The following is a 22204-nucleotide window of genomic DNA, read 5'->3' as shown; positions in this document are numbered from 1 at the left end:
AGCTATACTAGAAGAAGACTCACAGGAAGCAACACAGATGTTTGATATTCTCGAGATACCAGAGGGTAATACTCGAAGGTAGACTAGAATAGATGCTTGACAGGTGAAACGATCTGCAGAAGACAAGTACTTTAACTTGTTCGAGAAACGGGATCAAAGAAGCAATCAGGGTCGAAACCACGGTTGCAAAGGACCAAGCATGGATACAAGATGAAGTTATGACAAGGGGATTATTATTATTACAATAAGCCTCCATGATAAATTGCACGTCGGGTCCATGGGCATGAACACAAAGTTCAAGGTCCACTCCCACTTCTTCAATGCATAACCTTTCATTCACTTCTCGTTTCGAAATTGGCATTAGTGTTGGAAGTTTTACCGGGTGAAAAACCAGATGAGTATGACCCGTGAAATCTTTCGGGCTCACACAGATTAGGTAAGGCATTGGCTCAACCCATCAGGGCATCTCAGGAACATATGCCACAAACTTCAGGAGTAAATAACTCAAGCTTGAAAGCAGAGCATGGTTGAGAAAGCAGAGGATACAATTTACCAAAGGCATTATGTATCCGAGGAAAGACTCACAAAGTTATTTAATATGAAGGACGATGTCGGATAAAACCCAACAAAGGATCCGGTGATCATCAAGGGATCCGATGTGAGCATCGGTACTCAACCAGAAGAAGAAGAATGCAAGGAGATTAGATTATAGAAACAACTGACTAATTCAAAGCTCAATTGCAAAGGATTTATGATTTCCAAATCGAGGGATCAAAAGCAAACGCTCTGACTATAGATGGATAAGTTGAATAGACTTAGGGGTACAATTGACAGCAATTTGATTGGTCGAGAACCAGCTCCTGGTCAAAATGACATATGAGCCGGAAGTATAAATTTGAGGACTCGACTGAGGATTGCGAGCAATCGCAATATATTGAATCAAGGAGCTCAAAATTATAATGACGAAGGATACTAATGAATATTGCTTGCCATATGGAACGCAACCATAATGCAAGAAGACAAGTATTTGCAGAGCAATAGCTGACATAGGGTTACCAGAAGATCAGATAGTAGTTCAATTCTTTTGAATCATATGAACACCTGGGAAGAATAGATACTCGGTAAGTGTGAGGAATTATCCATAGGGGGGTATTCATGCGGTAAGGAACTGCAAGGTAGTAAGCTCAAAGAATTCTCGGAACAATGGAGAATTTCGAAGCATCTTGTAATAACAAGAGCAAGGAAAAATAATTGTAAGAATGGCAAGTGTATGTAGTTTTCCATAGGGGTTGACGGTCGAAGGGAATCGCAAAAGCAATGAGTACAAGTTCTCGAGCGAACATCGGAGAGTATCTTCGGAATCTTCTGGTGAAGCAGGCAATCATATGGAATGAAGTGGCTCTCCGGGATGAAGTGGTTACGAGAGCCTAATGTCAGAGTTAGCAAAATCGTTTAACCCGATTAGAAGAGAGATCAAAGTCCCATAGTATAGACGAGGAATAAAAGATCCTAATACCACCCAATGGCGACGTGGGCCCGTAAGACACACAACCATGTTAGTAAAAGTTTTGTAGTGACTAGACTCAACTTCGGCCAAGGAGTTGGAAAGGGGGCTACCTACAAGCAGTCGGCTCTGATACCAACTTGTGACGCCCTCGATTCAATCGTACACAAATCATACACGCAAATGTGTACGATCAAGATCAAGGACTCACGGGAAGATATCACAACACAACTCTAGATACAAAATAAAATAATACAAGCTTTATATTACAAGCCAGGGGCCTCGAGGGCTCGAATACATAAGCTCAAAAACACAAGAGTCAGCGAAAGCAACAATATCTGAGTACAGACATAAGTTAGACAAGTTTGCCTTAAGAAGGCCAGCACAAAAGCATCTACGATCGAAAAGACAAGGCCTCCTGCCTGGGAGCCTCCTAACTACTCCTGGTCGTCGGCGGCCACCACGTAGTAGTAGGCACCCTCAGTGTAGTAGCAGTCGTCATCGAAGGTGGCGTCTGGATCCTGGGCTCCACCATCTGGTTGCGACATCCGAGAAGAATGGAAAAGGGGGAGCAAAGCAACCGTGAGTACTCATCCAAAGTACTCGCAAGCAAGGATCTACACTACATATGCATCGGTGTCAATGAAAAGGGTAGTATATGTGGACTGAACTGCAGAATGCCAGAAGAGAAGGGGAAAGCCTAGCCTATCGAAGACTAGCATCTTCTGGAAACCACCATCTTGCAGCAACAGGAGGGAGTAGAGTAGCATAAAGTAAAGTAGTAGTAGTGTTATCAACCTCGGCCAGAGATCCTTTCTCGACTCCCTGCGAGAAAGCAATTCCAGAGCCATACTATCCATTTCTCATATCCATGTCTCATCTCAAGTATCCAGTTCTAGTTGTATCGATCGGGATACAACTCCAAGTGTCCGTTACCATAGGACAGGCTCTCAATAGATGTTTTCTTCCCTGGAGGGGTGCACCAACTTACCCACCGCGCTCGATTAACTCCGGCCGGACACACTTTCCTGGGTCATGCCCGGCCTCGGCCAAACAATACGCCGCAACCCGACCTAGGCTTAATAGAGAGGTCAGCACGCCAGACTAAACCTATGCCCCAGGGGTCATGGGCCATCTCCTCGGGAACTCCTGCATGTTGCGTACGCGGCCGGTGAGTAGACCTAGCTACCTCCTTTAAAAAGGCAGGTGCTTACCAGTCCAACTCGACGCGCGCCGCTCAGTCGCTGACGTCTATTAAGCTTCGGCTGATGCATACGACGCAGAACGCCCATACTATCCCCACGTGATGGTTAGTGCTATCAGGACAGAGGCCCTCGGATCAAGTATCCAAATCGTAGTGGATTAGGAACGCGCGGTAACAAGCAGAGACTCATGAAAGATGTGACCCCGTCGCCCCGTCTCGAGGACTAGCGGCAAGGGCTAGGAATGCCGGGCCATGCCTCGTAATTATCTCGCGGGCACCCTCCAGGTCAACCCGTCTCCACATCACTCGCGGGTACCCCTCAGGGTCAACCCGCCTTTCCAAGTAGCGGTGGTAAAGTCCAAGTATCCGTGTGTCCAAACATCAAGGGGAAAACCCGAGGAATCACCCTCGGCGAATTCCACTCGATGTAATCATCAAGGTGAACGTAAGAGGGACCACCCTCGAGGTTCACACTTGAGGGGTTGCACGACAGACTCATATCGGAAGTGGTTAAGGAGGAAATCACCCTCGATGACGACGACCGAATAGCTACACTACAGGGTTAACATCAGAAGTGCTGAAGAGGTCTCACCTTCGGCACTCGATAATAACCGTGTAGTGTCGAGCAACTAAGGGGAAAGTGATGTGCAGTGCCGGGGCCTGGTCTTCGATCCCGTCGATCGGGTCTTCAATGATGAAGCAGGGGCAACAAGGACAAGGTGGGGTCACTGATGGATCACTAACCAACCTATACTAAGCAGTTTAGGATAAGCAGGTAAGTATCAATAAGCAGGTTACAAAAGCAGGCTATGCATCAGAATAGGAGCAAACAAATACAGTAGCAAAATCTAATGCAAGCATGAGAGAAAGGAAATTTGCGATATTGGGATGATCAAAGGGGGGGGGCTTGCCTGGTTGCTCAGATGACAAGGAGGGTCGTCGGTGACGTAGTCGATCACGGCGGCATCGGCAGCCGTCATGGGGTCTACCGAAGAGAAGAGGGGGGAAAACAGTAAATACAAAGCAAGCAAGTGCATAACAGGACAAGAGGCAGAGCTAGACGTGTTCCAACGCGGTGCTACACGTTACCGGCGAAGGGGATAACATCCGGGAAAGCTTTCCCGAAGTTTGGCATTTTCGAACAAACGAACCAGAGGGGAAAGGTTCGATGTTCGCTATGCTAGGGATGTGTGGCGGACGAACGGACCGCGTATTCGGATTTGTCTCGTCGTTCTGAGCAATTTTCATGTAGAAAACATTTCCATCCGAGTTACGGATTATTTTATATGAATTTTCAAAGTTTTAATATTATTCTGAAATTATTATTAATTCGAAAAAAAACAGGAAATTGCTAGGTGCACCCGGTGCAGTGCACCCAGCAGCGCAACAGAAAATGACAGTGGGTCCAGGGGGTCCCAGTTGACCAGTCAACGTTGACTGGTCAACAAGGGGTGGGGCCTCCTTGTCATACACTCACCGAACTAATTAAAGATTAGGTATTTTAATTAGCAGGTTAAGTTAATTAAGCAGACTATAATTAAGTTAATTAATTAATTAATTAATTAACTAATTATTATTATTTTAATCTTAAACTTTTTATCTCTTCTTTTTTACAGGGGCGTGGGGCCCCTTGGTTAGTGGCCCATGGAGCCAACCGGGCGGCGGTAAATCGGGCAGCGGGCGAGGGATGTGGGCGCCCGCCCGAACGAGGCACGGGAGCGTGTGTGCGCGGGGCGCCGGCGTAGGGCGGGTGGTCGGCGGCGCGGCTCGCCGGCCGGCCGCGACAGGCAGAGGCGACGCAGGGGCGGCGCGCGCAAGGGGGGGCGGAGCCGCGAGCGCGCGTGCGCCGACAGGCGACAGCACGGCACAGGCAGGCATGGTAGGTAGCCGCGGCGGAGGGGGCGCGGTGGCCGGAGGCGTGGGGCATGGACGACGCTAGCGGCAGCAGCTGCGGCAGCAGAAGTACTCGGCGGCAGCGGCAGCGGCAGCGGCAGCGGTGACGGCACGGGCGCAGAGGCGGGCAGCCGCGAGGTCAGAGGCGGGCGCGCGCGCTGTAGGCGGGGCCTGGCTGCAGAGTCCCGGCGGGCGCGCGGGGAAAGTGCCGGCGAGCATCGACGGTGGACGCGGGAGGAGGCGCGTGACCGAGGCGGCTGCAGGGGAGCGCCTGTGGCGACGGCGGCCATGGGCGTGGGCGGAAGCGAGGCGCGCGTGGCTCGGCAGGCCACGGCGGCCGGCGTAGCACCCCCGGCTACAGCAGGCAACCGCAGCGGTTTGAGTAACGAACAAAAAAAGGGAAACCACGGTGGGGCTCACCTAGTAGGCGCACGAGGGCCCGTTGGGAGCTTAGGAGCAGCAGCGGTGGTGTATTCGACGGAGAGGCGCCGGTGACCAAGGAGGAAGACGAGGTCGATCCACTCGACGGAGGGGCGATGATCTTGATCTGGCGCTTGCAGTTGACGTGGACGAGGTCTTGGGAGCTCCTGGTGCAGTCCTAGGTGGCGGGGACGACGGTGGGCGCGAGGTTGGCGGTGGCCATGAGACGGAGCTTCGGCTTATCGCGGGGAGGAAGAAAAACGGCGCGAGGGAGAAGGGAATGAGGGTTAGGGTTCGTCCATGGGGACGGGGGGATCTTATCCAGCTAGGAGGGGTGTCGTGGATGGGCGCCACGGCGGCATCGCCGGCCAGGGAGGCCTGGATGGCCGCCACGCTCTCCTCTGCCTCCTGCTACAGGAGGTTGATGGAGAGGTGGTGGTCTGGGCCGGCCATTGTGGCTTTGCTGGGCCTGCAAGTACATAGCACCCTCTTCCTTTTCCTTTTTGCTTTTCTTTTTCTGTCAGGGGAATCGGCTACATTTTTCCATTTAATTAGAAATAGCAAATGAATTTGGTTTGAGTTGAAACTTGGCACATAATTATAGTACAACATTCCAAGACCACAATAAGGTTTCTCATCATTTGGAAACGTATAGATATTTTCTTATTTTGAAAAGGCCAAATTAATTTTGCTGGACCATTTATTAATTTCCTAGGAATTATTTGGTAAGTAAAATGATGTTGGTTACAACATGACAATGATCAGGTAAATTTATAGGATAAGGTGAACATTTTAGTTTTACTGCTCAAAGAAAATAATTTATTTGTCTTATTTTAAATTTGAAAAAGGCTTTGATTTTTGGACAAGTGGCAAGCTGCATAGTTATCACGATGACATGGCCGCCATTAGGGGGAGATTACTGTAGCATGATTCTCGGGGTGTTACAATATGCATAAAGGATCTGAACATATGATCTTCTACCAAATAAACCAACTAGCATCAACTACAAAGAGTAATCAACACTACTAGCAACCCACAGGTACCAATCTGAGGTTTTGGTACAAATATTGGATACAAGAGATGAACTAGGGTTTGAGAGGAGATGGTGCTGGTGAAGATGTTGATGAAGATTGAACCCCTCCCGATGAGAGGATCGTTGGTGATGACGATGGTGATGACTTCCCCCTCCCGGAGGGATGTTTCCCCGGCAGAACAGCTCCGCCGGAGCCCTAGATTGGTTCCGCCAAGGTTCCGCCTCGTGGCGGCGGTGTTTCGTCCCGAAAGCTTGCTTCTGATTTTTTTTCCAGGGTAAAAGACTTCATATAGCAGAAGATGGGCATCGGAGGCCTTCCAGGGGGCCCACGAGGCAGGGGCGCGCCCAGGGGGTAGGGCGCGCCCCCACCCTCGTTGCCAGGGAGTGGCCCCCCGCTGGTTGATTGTTTCTCTAGTATTTTTTATATATTCGAAAACGTGCCTCCGTGAAGTTTCAGGACTTTTGGAGTTGTGCAGAATAGGTCTCTAATATTTGCTCCTTTTCCAGCTAGAATTCCAGCTGCTGGCATTCTCCCTCTTCATGCAAACCTTGTAAAATAAGAGAGAATAGGTATAAGTATTGTGACATAACGTGTAATAACAGCCCATAATGCAATAAAAATATCGATATAAAAGCATGATGCAAAATGGATGTATCAACTCCCCCAAGCTTAGACCTCGCTTGTCCTCAAGCGGAAGCCGATAACGAAAAATATGTCCACATGTTTAGAGATAGAGGTGTCGATAAAATAAAATATGGACATGAGGGCATCATGATCATTCTTATAACAGCAACATATATATATATATATTGTCATATGATTTCTTATGCTCAAGTAATAATCTATTCATAATGTCAAGTATGACTCAGAAACTTCATTGAGAACTAACAAACTACGATCTCGGTCATTGAAGCCATTGCAATTTATTATAACATCGGAAAGAGTCAATATAAGAGCTTTTCAGCAAGTCCACATACTCAACTATCATTTAGTCTTTCACAATTGCTAACACTCACGCAATACTTATGGTTATGGAGTTTCAATCGGACACCGAGAAAGATAGGGGCTTATAGTTTTGTGTCCCAAACTTTTACCTCAAGGGTAATGTCAACAATAATAGTTCATGATAACTTACATCCAATTGGATATATATATCTGGATCTTTCCAACGCAATGTGCTTGCCAAAGGATAAAATGTAAAAAGGAAAGGTGAAGATCACCATGACTCTTGCATAAGGTATAAGACAAGAATAAAAGATAGGCCCTTCGCAGAGGGAAGCAGAGGTTGTCATGTGCTTTTATGGTTGGATGCATGAAATCTTAATGCAAAGAACGTCACTTTATATTGCCACTTGTGATATGGACCTTTATTATGCAGTCCGTCGCTTTTATTGCTTCCATATCACAAGATCGTATAAAGCTTATTTTCTCCACATTAATAAATCATACATATTTAGAGAGCAAATTTTTTATTGCATGCAACAATGACAACTTACTTGAAGGATCTTACTCAATCCATAGGTAGATATAGTGGACTCTCACGGCAAAACTGGGTTTCAGGATATTCGGAAGCACAAGTAGTATCTCTACTTGGTGCAAAGAATTTGGCTAGCATGAGGGGGAAAGGCAAGCTCAACATGTTGGATGATCCATGACAATATACTTTATTTCGGATATAAGAAAACATAACCCATTACGTTGTCTTCCTTGTCCAACATCAACTCTTTAGCATGGCATATTTTAATGAGTGCTCACAATCATAAAAGATGTCCAAGATAGTACATTTATATGTGAAAACCTCTCTTTCTTTATTAATTCCTATTAATTGCAACGATGACCAAAACTATGTTTGTCAACTCTCAACAATTTTTATTTATCATACTCTTTATATGTGAAGTCATTACTCTCCATAAGATCAATATGATCTCTTTACTTCTTTTTATTCTTTCTTCTATTCCCTCAAGATCATAGCAAGATAAGCAAGCCCTTGACTCAAAACTAATCTTTATTATATATATAGCTCACGGACTCGATTACATACAAGGATCATAAAGCAAAACTCAAAACTAGGTCATACTTAAAACTTTATTCTACTAGATCAAGATATTACTAAAAGGATCGAACTAAGAAAAACGGTAAAGATAGGAGTGTGATGGTGATACGATACCAGGGGACCTCCCCCAAGCTTGGCAGTTGCCAAGGGGAGTGCCCATACCCATGGGATTATATCTCTTTCCTCGGGGGTGGTGATGATGGAGTTGTTGATGATGTAGGCTTGTCGTCCATCTTCCAAGGCATAGGCTCACCATCATAGAAGGATGATCGAGTCTCCGGAATCCTCAAATCTGCAGCTAAACTCATCCTCTTGAATCTATATTCATACTCACAGTTTTGGTTTTGCAGGTCCTAGAACTGCGCTTGGAGACGCTCAATTTTCTCGTGAAGCTTGAAGCTGGCCTCCCCAATGTTCTTGGCATCCAGCTTGTGATTGTTGGTGAACTCCGTGATCATTATATGATTGGCGTCGAGTCCATGTTCCACCATCTCCCGGCACTTGAAAACTTGTTGCTCCATTGCCTCGAGCCTTGTCTCCACGCTTCCGGTCCTCCTTGGTCCCTCAACATCGCGGATGTGCAGCAACCCCTCACGCATCTCAATGGTTTGAGGATGTTGCAGCACTTCTGTGAGGTAGGGGTTGATGACCTTCTCGAAGAACTTGTCCTTGGGGGCACTTGGAGACGTCATGGTGATCTAGATCTGTCAGAAAAACAGCTCGAAACAAAAACAGAGGATATTTGCATGTTACGGTGGTCCAAACCTTCGGGAGATTATATAATGAATTTTTATCGACCAAAAGAAGTATCGTGCAAGAAAACAGAGTCCGGAGAACACACGAGGTGCCCACGAGGCAGGGGGCGCGCCCAGGGGGGTAGGACGCGCCCTCCACCCTCGTGGACGCCTCGTGTCCTTCCCGAACTACTTCTTATTTTCCTATTTTCTTAAATATTCCAAAATGGAGAAAAATTACCATTAGAACTGTTTTGGAGTCGGTTTACTTACCGTACCACATACCTATTCCTTTTCGGAGTCTGAAACGTTCTGGAAAGTGTCCCTTGTGTATTCCTCCGGGGTTACGGTTTCAATAACATTGGTTTCAACATTTATTGGATTACCTGAGATATAATGTTTGATTCTTTGACCGTTCACCACCTTCGGATTTGTGCCTTCGAAGTTGCTGATTTTTATGGCACCGGAACGATAGACCTCCTCGATAACGTAAGGACCTTCCCATTTAGAGAGAAGTTTTCCTGCAAAAAATCTTAAACGAGAGTTGAATAGCAACACATAGTCACCTACGTTAAACTCGCGCTTTTGTATCCTTTTGTCATGCCATCTTTTAACCTTTTCTTTAAACAGTTTGGCATTCTCATAGGCTTGGGTTCTCCATTCATCAAGAGAGATAATGTCAAATAACCTCTTCTCACCGGCAAGTTTGAAATCATAATTGAGCTCTTTAATGGCCCAATATGCCTTATGTTCTAGTTTGAGAGGTAAGTGACATGCTTTTCCATAAACCATTTTATACGGAGACATGCCCATAGGATTTTTATATGCAGTTCTATAGGCCCATAAAGCATCATCAAGTTTCTTGGACCAATTCTTTCTAGATCTATTAATAGTTTTTTGCAAAATTAATTTGAGCTCTCTATTACTCAATTCTACTTGACCACTAGACTGCAGGTGATACGGAGATGCAATTCTATGATTAACATCATAATTAGAAAGCATTTTATGAAAAGCACAATGAATAAAATGTGAACCACCATCAGTCATTAAATATCTAGGGACTCCAAACCTCGGAAAAATAACTTCTTTAAGCATCTTAATAGAGGTGTTATGGTCAGCACTACTAGTTGGAATAGCTTCTACCCACTTAGTAACGTAATCAACAGCAACTAAAATATGTGTATACCCATTGGAGGAAGGAAACGGTCCCATATAATCAAAACCCCAAACATCAAATGGTTCAATAACAAGTGAATAATTCATAGGTATTTCTTCACGTCTAATAATATTACCAATTCTTTGACATTCATCACAAGACAAGACAAACTTACGGGCATCTTTGAAGAGAGTAGGCCAATAAAAACCGGATTGCAATACCTTATGCGCAGTTATATCTCCAGCATGGTGTCCTCCATAGGCCTCAGAGTGACACTTACATAGGATATGTTCCTGTTCATGCTCAGGTATACAACGTCTAATAACACCATCTACTCCTTCTTTATAAAGGTGTGGGTTATCCCAGAAGTAATGTCTTAAATCACAAAAAAACTTTTTCTTTTGCTGGTATGTGAAACTAGGTGGTATAAATTTAGCAACAATGTAATTAGCATAATCAGCATACCATGGAGCAGTACGAGAAGCATTTATGACAGCTAATTGTTCATCAGGAAAGCTATCATCAACAAGTTGTCTGCAACGAGGTTCTCAGCTCCCTTTCTATCAATAATATGCAAATCAAATTCTTGTAGCAAGAGAACCCATCTAATAAGTCTAGGTTTAACATCTTTCTTTTCCATAAGATATTTAATAGCAGCATGATCAGTGTAAACAGTTACTTTAGAATCAACAATATAAGGTCTGAACTTGTCACAAGCAAATACAACTGCTAAAAATTCTTTTTCAGTAGTAGCATAATTTCTCTAGGCACTGTCTAGAGTTTACTAGCATATTGGATAACATTTAATTTCTTATCAACTCTTTGTCCTAGAACAGCACCTACAGCATAATCACTAGCATCACACATAATTTCAAAGGGTAAATTCCAATCAGGTGGCTGAACAATAGGTGCAGAAATCAAGGCTTTCTTAAGTATTTCAAATGCTTCTACACAATCATCATCAAAGATAAATGGAACATCTTTTTGTAAGAGATTAGTCAGAGGCCTAAAATTTTTAGAGAAGTCCTTAATGAACCTCCTATAAAAACCGGCATGACCAAGGAAACTTCTTGTACCTTTAATGTCCTTAGGACACGTCATATTTTCAGTAGCATCAACTTTAGCTTTATCAACTTCAATACCTCTTTCAGAAATTTTATGCCCCAAGACAATACCTTCATTAACCATAAAGTGGCACTCCTCCCAATTCAAGACAAGATTAGTTTCTTCACATCTCTGCAAAACTCGATCAAGGTTGCTCAAGCAATCATCAAAAGAAGTTCCATATACGGAGAAATCCATGAAAACCTCAACAATCTTTTCACAAAAATCAGAGAATATAGCCATCATGCATCTTTGAAAGGTAGCAGGTGCATTGCATAAACCAAAAGGCATACGTCTATAAGCAAAGGTACCGCAAGGGCAAGTAAAAGTGGTCTTTTCTTGATCCTCTTTTGACACAGGTATCTGAGAGAAACCAGAATAACCATCTAGAAAGCAAAAATGTGTATGTTTGGATAATCTTTCTAGCATTTGATCAATAAAAGGTAAAGGGTAATGATCCTTTTTAGTAGCTTTATTTAATTTGCGGAAATCAATTACCATTCTATAGCATGTAACAATTCTTTGGGGGATCAATTCATCTTTATCATTAGGAACAACAGTAATACCTCCCTTCTTAGGGACACAATGGACAGGGCTTACCCACTGACTATCAGCAACGGGATAAATTATACCTGCCTCCAGAAGCTTTATTATTTCTTTTCTTACCACTTCTTTCATCTTAGATTTAACCTTCGTTGGTGATCAACAACCGGTTTAGCGTCTTTCTCCAATTTTATTTTGTGCTGGCATAGAGTGGGACTAATGCCCTTATGATCATCAAGAGTATATCCCATAGCAGCACGGTGCTTCTTCAGAGTTTTCAATAATTTCTTTTCTTCATGCTCTGAAAGGTTAGCACTAATAATAACAGGATATATCTTTTTCTCATCAAGATAAGCATATTTAAGAGTATTAGGTAATGGTTTAAGCTCAAACACGGGATCACCCTTGGGTGGAGGAGGATCCCCTAGGATTTCAACAGGAAAGTTGTGTTTCAAAATAGGTCCCTGTTTAAAGAATACTTCATCTATTTCCCTTCTTTCATTCATAAACATATCATTTTCATGGTCGAGCAAATATTGTTCTAACGGATCATTAGGAGGCACGGCAATAGAAGCAAGACCAATAATTTCATCTTTACTAGGCAATTCTTTATCATGGGGTTGTCTACGAAATTTAGCAAAATTAAACTCATGAGACATATCCACCAAACCAATAGTAACAACATCCTTTTTGCAATCTATCCTAGCATTAACAGTATTCAAGAAGGGTCTACCAAATATAATGGGACAAAAGTTATCTTGTGGAGAACCAAGAACAAGAAAATCAGCAGGATATTTAACTTTCCCACACAAGACTTCAACATCTCTAACAATCCCAACTGGTGAAATAGTGTCTCTATTGGCAAGCTTAATTGTAACATCAATTTCCTCTATCTTAGCAGGTGCAATATCATGCATAATTTCTTTGTATAAGGAATGAGGTATTGCACTTGCACTAGCACCCATATCACATAAGCCATGATAACAATGATCTCCTATTTTAACAGAAATAACAGGCATGCCTACAACTGGTCTATGTTTATTTTTAGTATCTGGTCTAGCAATTCTAGCAGCTTCGTCACAGAAGTAAATAACATGCCCATCAATATTATCAGCCAAGAGATCTTTAACCATAACAATACTAGGTTCAACTTTAATTTGCTCAGGGGGTGTAGGTGTTCTAGTGTTACTCTTACGAACCACAGTTGAAGCTTTAGCATGATCCTTTATTCTAACAGGGAAAGGTGGTTTCTCAATATAAGCAGTAGGAACAACATGATCAACATTATAAGTGATAGTCTTTTCTTCAACTTTAATAGGTGCAACTACTTTTACTTCAATGGGAGGATTATATTTAAACCACTTCTCCTTAGGGAGATCAACATGAGTAGCAAAGGATTCACAGAAAGAAGCTACTATCTCAGAGTCAAGTCCATATTTAGTGCTAAATTCACGGAAAACATCGGTATCCATAAAAGATTTAACACAATCAAACTTAGGTGTTATACCTAACTCCTTACCTTTGTCGAGGTCCCAATCTTCAGAGTTGCATTTAATTCTTTCCAATAAATCCCATTTGAATTCAATAGTCTTCACCATAAAAGAATCAGTACAAGAAGTATCGAGCATGGAGTGATTATTGAGAGAAAGTCGAGCATAAAATTTTTGAATAATAATTTCTCTTGAGAGCTCATGATTGGGGCATGAATATAACATTGACTTAAGCCTCCCCCAAGCTTGAGCGATATTTTCTCCTTCGCGAGGCCAAAAATTATATATATAATTGCGATCACGATGAACAAGATGCATAGGATAAAACTTCTGATGAAATTCCAATTTCAATCGGTTGTAGTTCCATGATCCCATATCATCACATAGCCTAAACCATGTCAATGCCTTTCCCTTCAAAGATAAAGGGAAGACCTTCTTCTTCATAACATCCTCGGGCATACCTGCAAGCTTAAATAATCCACAAACTTTATCCACATAGATAAGGTGCAAATCGGGATGTAATGTTCCATCACCTGTGAAAGGATTAGCTAGCAGTTTCTCTATCATACCCAAAGGAATTTCAAAGTAAACATTTTCATTAGGTTCAGTAGGTTGAGGAGCAACTCTTTGCTCTACTATTTAGGGTGAAGATACCCCGAACAAGCCCCTCAGAGGATTACTTTCCATAGTAACAAGTGACAGTAAATTTCAGCACACTATATAAATCTTTCCTTACCAAATTCTACTTACCAAAGGCGTTTCACTCCCTGGCAACGGCGCCAGAAAAGAGTCTTGATGACCCACAAGTGTAGGGGATCTAGCGTAGTCCTTTCGATAATTAAGAGCGTCGAACCCAACGAGGAGCAGAAGGAAATGACAAGCGGTTTCCAGTAAGGTATTCTCTACAAGCACTGAAATTATCGGTAACAGATGGTTTTGTGATAAGGTAATTTGTAACGGGTAACAAGTAATGAAAGTAAACAAGGTGCAACAAGATAGCCCAGTCCTTTTTGTAGCAAAGGACAAGCCTGGACAAACTCTTATATAGAGAAAAGCGCTCCCGAGGACACATGGGAATTATCGTCAAGCTAGTTTTCATCACACTCATATGATTCGCGTCCGGTACTTTGATAATTTGATATGTGGGTGGACCGGTGCTTGGGTGCTGCCCTTTCTTGGACAAGCATCCCACTTATGATTAATCCCTGTTGCAAGCATCCGCAACTACAAAAGAAGTATTAAGGTAAACCTAACCATAGCATGAAACATATGGATCCAAATCAGCCCCTTACGAAACAACTCATAAACTAGAGTTTAAGCTTCTGTCACTCTAGCAACCCATCATCTACTTATTACTTCCCAATGCCTTCCTCTAGGCCCAAACAATGGTGAAGTGTCATGTAGTCGACGTTCACATAACATCATTAGAGGAGAGACAACATACATCTCATCAAAATATCGAACGAATACGAAATTCACATGACTACTTATAACAAGACTTCTCCCATGTCCTCAGGAACAAACGTAACTACTCATAAATCATATCATGTTCATAATCAGAGTGGTATTAATATGCATAAAGGATCTGAACATATGATCTTCCACCAAATAAACCAACTAGCATCAACTACAAAGAATAATCAACACTACTAGCAACCCACAGGTACCAATCTGAGGTTTTGGTACAAAGATTGGATACAAGAGATGAACTAGGGTTTGAGAGAAGATGGTGTTGGTGAAGATGTTGATGGAGATTGACCCCCTCCCGATGAGAGGATCGTTGGTGATGACGATGGTGATGATTTCCCCCTCCCGGGGGAATGTTTCCCCGGCAGAACAGCTCCGCCGGAGCCCTAGATTGGTTCCACCAAGGTTCCGCCTCGTGGTGGCGGTCTTTCGTCCCGAAAGCTTGCTTTTGATTTTTTTCCAGGGTAAAAGACTTCATATAGCAGAAGATGGGCCTCAGAGGCCTGCCAGGGGGCCCACGAGGTAGGGGGCGCGCCCCCCACCCTCGTGGCCAGGGTGTGGGCCCCATCTGGTTGATTCTTTCTCCAATATTTTTTTATATATTCCAAAACGTGCCTCCGTGAAGTTTCAGGACTTTTGGAGTTGTGCAGAATAGGTCTCTAATATTTGCTCCTTTTCCAGCTCAGAATTCCAGCTGCCGGCATTCTCCCTCTTCATGCAAACCTTGTAAAATAAGAGAGAATAGGTATAAGTATTGTGACATAACGTGTAATAACAACCCATAATGCAATAAATATTGATATAAAAGCATGATGCAAAATGAACGTATCAATTACATATCCATGTGGTCACTAGATTCAGACATAGATGGTTCCCAATGGAATTTCGCTTATGAATCGAAATGCAAATCGCAACATACATTGTGTAAAAACCAATAAGTCACCATGTGACTTATTGTTGTGGGTACATTTTGGTACAACCGACATAGTGAGTTCCTTATACATAAGGATTACTCCTACAATGATGGATACCCATGCATGCTTGTCATACACAGGGATTACTCCTGCAATGATGAAGCACATGATCATCTTAATGACGGATTTTGAGATGAAGGATTGGGTAAAACCTCGAGCACCTTCACTCATACATTATGGTACACTATATTGTCTATATCCAAAATATATTGGAGAAATTCATTGTGGACAAATCTTATGCATCCGTAACTCGCATGGTCATGTTCTCTAGACGTAGAGAAAGATCCATTAAAACCATGAGTTGATGAGAATCCGATATTGGGACATAAATTTGCATACCTAGTGCCATTGGACACACTACACATAATTGGTTGGGGATCAAGAATATCTTTCGATATCTCAAAGGCATCAAATATCTTGTTCTAGTTTTTCAGTTTCAGATGTTTCTGGACACCATTATCATTGGATAAATCGATCATATCCCCAATACGTTAGATCATAGACAAGCTTTGTGTTCCTCCTAGGTGTGGTAGCCATACCATGAAAGTCTTCGAAACATACCTTAGTGGCTACATCCACCAACCATTATCGCAAAGATAATGTTGCTTGTGTTGTCTGGATGCAAACAGGGTACATAGTAAGCAATATCTTTATATTGTTCATCTTGCAAGTCAAATCATGTGACAACCATGAAGTCTCTACCAACTTCAATATTCTATAAACATGTTCATGGAATTGGTATTCGACGTCTTCAAGATATGCAAGTATTAGGGGGAGTATCTTCCTGAATTACTCATGTTCAAAGCACCATATTGTACTCTTTTTTCCTTTATGAGTTTACTTTTCCAGGTTCTCATTAAGGTTTTTAATGAGGTAATATCAACATGAGATCATATGTCATACTTTCTGTTTTTTCCACCGGGGTTTTAGGAAAGTATACACGACATATTTATTGTCCTCTAAACCCTATGAATTTTCCCATATTGAGTTAAAGAGACAATTATCATGATATGTCCTATATTTTTCTCCTTATATCTTTCCCACTGGGTTCTAAAGGAGTTTTCAATGACATATCAGATTGCACTCTTTTTCCTTATGAGCTTTCTCTCGAAGTTTCTCATAAAAGGTTTTAACGAGGCAACATATGCAATACTTTCTATTTTTCTCCACTGGTTTTTTTAAAGAAAAGTATACAAGGCATATTTATTGTTCTCCAAACTCATCAATGAGTTTTCTCCTTTCTCAAAGGTTTTCTCATATGAGTTATCAAGGAGATAACAATCATTATATGTTGCATCTTTTCTCCTAATTCTTTTTCTCATTGGGTTTAAATGAGTTTTAGCAATATATCTGCTCTATTCTTCATATTTTCCCCACAGGGTTTTCGGGGGAGACTCTCAAGACTATACTGAAGATTTATCAAGATGGAAGATCTATGTACAAGAAGCTTTCAATGATGTATCACTCAAGGAGCGGTGTTGTACAAGGGGGAGTGTTAGGAATTAAATAGTAGATCAATTAGCACGTGCTAATTAATAAATAGTCATTAGCAAAAGGGTGTGTCTAACCCCAAATAGTCATGTCTCTTCTCTCTATTGTCAACAGACACCTGTTCAGGAGGGATGCCTCCGAACAGGCACCTCTTCTTCCCACCACTTCCAGATGTATATATACTTGAGAATCAATAAAAATCAGGACTGATCGTCCATTACTTTCATTCAATCTCGTTTTACTCTAACAGCAGCAGGTAACCAAACGCATCTTAGTATCGCTTTTCCTTCGTGGCAAGACGACCCGAGAGTCGCCGAGTTGAGTCGTTTCTTTCTGCCGGTCGTGCACGGCCAAGTTGTCACCACTCACCACTCACCAGCCTTGACTAACCGGAGAAATTTGAGCAGTCATGTACGTGTGCGCACCAAAACAGTGTGATCATTTTCCAACGGAAAAAACACACCAGCGCACTAGCAGCTGCCAAAGATTGAATTCTCGAGGTCGAAAATGCTTAGGCCAAGGCGATCTTTCTCTTTGCCATAGGGGTCGACATCTATAAATACGAGCCCTTGGGCGAGCAGCTTCCGCAAAAAACACAGCTCGAAGCACCGAACTAGCTAGTCACCGCTCACAACACCAGTAAGCCAAGCCACGTTACGATGGCGTCCTTCGCCGGAGCTGCCCGTTTGATGGCGCTCCTCCAGATCGCGCTGTTCGTCGTCTCCGCGGTGATCATGAGCAGCTCCGTCTGCCATGCAGTCGGCGGCATCCGCGGTTAGCGCCTCCAAACTGTTCATTTCATCCTCTTCGTCGTCATCTCCTCCTTGAAATATACTCACTCTAGTAGTGGATGCTTGTGTTTCAGAGTATTCTATAAACATTCTGAAGCAGACAAGTTACCACTACTACAACTGAATAATCATGGATGCTTGTGTTTTCCTTCCAGTTCGTCCTCTGGACCCTAACCATCCCGTGTGCCACGGACAGTGCGCACCCGGCGGTGGACCCTACCGTCCGCAGCCATACCCCCACCGTCCGCGGGGCACCTCCGCCGTACAATGGAGGGATCGGACGACCATGATGCATGCCCTCCGCTGTACAATGGAGGGATCGGACGACCATGATGCATGCCTTCCTCCAGCATAGCAGTACAAGCTGCTGCAACAACCTTATACTAAGCCTAAGTGTAGTAATATCCGATCATACGAATAACTTCCGTCTTGTACTCCGAAAAACACAGCAAGTCTGGCCCCCATGTTAATGGGTATGTGAACCTGAAAGTTCGGTTCAGAACTACTCCTAGTAATAAAGATGGATAGTGTAAGTGCAAGTGTTATGTTTTGCAATCTGGATTTCAGTTTACAAGGCTGCCTCGTGCTATTTTACTCTAGGCAACAAGGTAGCACATGCCTGCAACTGTAGGTGGCCCACTCGATCCAAGTACCCTTCCTTGTGCTTGTACCACGTCCCTTCATTCCATGCCACGTTCCCTTCCCCAAATCCATTGTCCAAATAATTTATTGTGTGGAATAAACTGGACGGCAAATTCTCTCAACACCACAAAACATACAGATACAGGTTTACTTCTCTAAAACTCGAGAGAAGAAGCCATCAGAAATCGCAGTTGAAGTTACTGTTTAATAAGCACAACAAGGTGAGTTTCTCTTTCAAGGAAAATTAACAAGCTGGGTTGAACTTGCATTGCTTAGGGCCAGTTCTTTTAGGGCTTATAGCTAGCTGTGGAAATAAGCTGCCCTCTCCCCAGCTTATTCTAAAAGATCAACCTAAATTTTATTTTAGAAACCTACTAATTAACCATTAATTGATACTCCCTCTGATCCAAAATAAGTGTCGTCGTTTTAATTCAAATTTGAACTAAAACCAAAACACTTATTTTGGATCAGAGGCACTGGATAGAATAGCAAGAGCAGTTGAGCACCAATACACCATAGCAGTGCTCCCCTTAGCAGGAGCAGAGAACTTGTACCCTCAAGCTCAAATCAAGAGAGAAGAGGAGTACGATCAAGAACGCAAATTTACCAATTTTGAGATGCTCTCTGATTGGGTCACTCCCCCTCTACAACATCATGCGTGTTGTTTCCTATAATGCATAAACAACCTTGATCCCGTTGCACATGGGAATCGTATAGGAATCACGGAAGCTGAAATCATTATTCAACTGGATAGACTTGAGCGGCTACTCAGCTGGTTTGCTCGTTGCATGTTTGCAGGGAGGTACACTTTGGGTTTGCCTTGTCATCTCATTACCGGCGACAAGGAAATATGCAGTGTGCCTGGAACAAGATAACAAATGACAATATCTTAAGCCTCTAGGTTGATATGCTGCTGAATGCTTGATGCAGATTTCACTAGTTCACTCATAACACATACCTGAAAAAAATCATCATTTTGGTTTTTGTATCTGGGTTTATGCTTTCTGTAGTCTCCAAAGCTTGCTGCATGTGGTGTAGCCATCGCTCCGCAGCTTGGTGGGTAACTGGAAATGGCCGATGTCGTCCTATCAAGGCAGGATGTCCTACGAGAAGCAGACAGAGTGATAGTGTTGGGTCAGCAAGTAATTAAGATCCCAAAAATATGAATTGCAAGTGCTTGGTGACGTCAAGCAGGGTTCATGTTGCTATTAATTTCCATAATTACAAGAATGAAAAGATTATGAAAAAAGTATAGAATGTGTAACACCTAGTGACAATGAGTAGCATAGCCTTTATGCTTTACCACACGCAAAATGGTTCAACAAATAAAAGGGCAAAATAAGTGGGCATATAACAATAGGACAAACATTTGATTTTTCAAACAATTTTGCTTACATCACCTAGATGTACGAAATGGAACCTATTAGGCCTTCTAGCTACTCACTACACTGTGTTAAAAAAAAGGTACTCACTACAAAAGTACTACCTCCATCTCAAAATGTAAGACGTTTTTGTAGGCTAGTTTAGTACTAGACAACACATGCCTTGATTGAGAACTGTAAGTATGCAACTTATAACATTAATTAAGAAAGTGTTGGTGCTAGATTCAGATATGAAAAAGTATTCCACGGATAAACCCAGATGATCGATTTGGTGATTTGGGAATTTCAGGAGTAAACTAGGAGAACCTTTCAACGTTAGAGAAATTCAGTTCAAAGCCTTTTGACTATCACTGAAAAGAAAGCTCATCTCTGAGTTCAGGAAGGCGCCACTGGTTTAGGGACCTTGGTCTCCAATTCGGATGGAGTGTTGTAATTGCTACGTAGTTCCGCTGTCAGACTCTAATCCTAGCTCCCAATATCTTTTTTATTGCTTTCATGATTTGATCAAATGTAATTCCCTGTAGGAATCATACTAGCATCCTTTGGCACTAATATAGTCCATCTGTGTAATTCCAATCCATTTTAGTAAAAGAAAACTAGTCTCCTGACATAACCAAGTGTAATTTTAATCCAGTCAGATCTGATAAACGATTAATTCAGTAAGCAATTAACTTACAGAGGAGCAGAGCTGTAAATCATCTCTATGTAGTCTCAGGCATTAAGCACCCAACAGTGCTGCCTGATAACTAGGGTGAAAAGAAAAGGAATAATCCAATAGAGACAATGATAGTATGCTGTTGCTATCAAGGAAAGTTTAATGGTTCTGCAGAAGGATGATGTGAAATGTAATTAAACAGGAGCCAGTTCCACAATTCTACAAACTGCTTTGAAACATCTACAAACTGCTTGCTTTTCCTAAAAGTTTAGGTTTAAGAGTGAACTTCTAAGTCAATTTCAGTTTTCAAATACTGGTCGTTTCATTTCCACACCCGGAATCTATTAGGCAACAAGTAAGCATTTCGACTCAAAACATCAATTTCAACATAAGCACCAGCTTCAATGGCAATTGGGCAGTGGAAACATGGACATTTTGGGGCTACAAGGAACCAATCGGAGAAGAGCGCCAATTCAATCAAGGTACAGAGACGCCGAGTCAATCAAGTTACCTCTCCTCTGGGAGAATAGCGGCGGGCCGCCCATCCGCTGCACCAAGAACTCGTACTGGTTCTGGATCGCGTCCTCCTTCCTGGACCCCGAGAATATCTCCCGGAACCACTGCTCCTCGTCCTCATAAACCCTGTTCCATCGATCCAACCACGGCCAGGAAGTCAGACGACAAAATCAGAGAAGGGGGGGAATGAAACCCAGATCAGAGGAGGCGGGGGGAGCAGATCGGGGCGGGCCTGGTGTAGAAGTTGGTGGAGAGGTCGACGAAGGGCTGCGGGGTGCCGCCGAGCGCCTCGAAGACGTTGACCTCGTCGATGGCGAAGGCGTCGGCGGCCGCCACGCCGCTCCACTCCGACGCCTTGTCCTGCAGCGACTGCATCGTTCCTGCAGTTCCCGGGACGCCCAGGCCCGGCGGCGGCGCCCCTCAGTGACAGGCTGGGACGCTTGATGGGCTGCCGTTCAGTTGACTGGTCGGCTGTTTGGGAAGGCGATGCGCGGCGGCGTGCGGCTCAGGCGCACCACCATTTATACCCGCCGGCCAATCGGGTGGCGAGCACGCGCGGTCGGGGGGCGTGTGGGCCAAGGGTACTCGTCCATGTCGACATTCTGAGGCACCCATGTCGTTCGTGGTTACTTGCGAATCGCGAATACTGCTACCCACGGAATAGTCGGAGGAGCCCGCGGTTTGCACGCTGCTGGTCTGTGTTGCTTGTTTCTACTCCCTCCGTTCGCCAATAAGCGTACTTTTAACTTTTGTCTTAAGTTAAAGTTTTAAAATTTTGACCAACTATATACAAAAGAGTAATAACATATATGACATCAAATTGGTATATTATGAAAGTACATTTTAGAATAGATCTAGTGATACTAATTTAGTGTCATAAATGCTAGTACTTTTCCCTATAAAATTGGTAAAAGTTTTAAAACTTTGACATAGGAAAAAAGCTAGAAGTACACTTATTCGCGGACGGAGGGTGTACATTTTTACTGTTTTTTATTCTTTCTGCAGTGGTTTTCTGTGGCATTTTTTTCCTTTGGTTTTCTTTGTTTTTATTTTTATATGAAAAATATTGATCATATATTTTTAAAATGTTACCGGTGTATAAAAAATGTTTCTGATGCATACGGAAAATGTACAACATACATTAAATAAAA

At 43.1% G+C, this 22204-nt stretch overlaps 2 protein-coding genes across 2 annotated transcripts; one reads left to right on the top strand and one right to left on the bottom strand.

Moving 5' to 3' along the window:
- The first annotated feature begins 17625 nt into the window (after positions 1 to 17625).
- LOC123167030 (uncharacterized) lies at positions 17626 to 18397 on the top strand. Its single transcript, XM_044584869.1, has 2 exons — positions 17626 to 17841; positions 18014 to 18397. The coding sequence occupies exons 1-2, from the start codon at positions 17727 to 17729 to the stop codon at positions 18211 to 18213; spliced, it is 315 nt and encodes a 104-aa protein (XP_044440804.1). The 5' UTR covers positions 17626 to 17726; the 3' UTR covers positions 18214 to 18397.
- Positions 18398 to 18998: 601 nt separating this feature from the next.
- On the bottom strand, positions 18999 to 21614 carry LOC543086 (two-on-two hemoglobin-3). The gene is made up of 4 exons (XM_044584868.1): positions 21286 to 21614; positions 21049 to 21179; positions 19459 to 19603; positions 18999 to 19361 (listed from the first exon to the last, which is right to left on the bottom strand). The coding sequence occupies exons 1-4, from the start codon at positions 21426 to 21428 to the stop codon at positions 19265 to 19267; spliced, it is 516 nt and encodes a 171-aa protein (XP_044440803.1). The 5' UTR covers positions 21429 to 21614; the 3' UTR covers positions 18999 to 19264.
- Positions 21615 to 22204: the final 590 nt, after the last annotated feature.

This window comes from Triticum aestivum, chromosome 7D (genome assembly GCF_018294505.1).
Source record: "Triticum aestivum cultivar Chinese Spring chromosome 7D, IWGSC CS RefSeq v2.1, whole genome shotgun sequence".
Lineage (NCBI taxonomy): Eukaryota > Viridiplantae > Streptophyta > Magnoliopsida > Poales > Poaceae > Triticum > Triticum aestivum.
The sequence above is the reverse complement of the archived record's forward strand: the minus strand, read 5'-3'. Positions and strand labels throughout refer to the sequence as shown.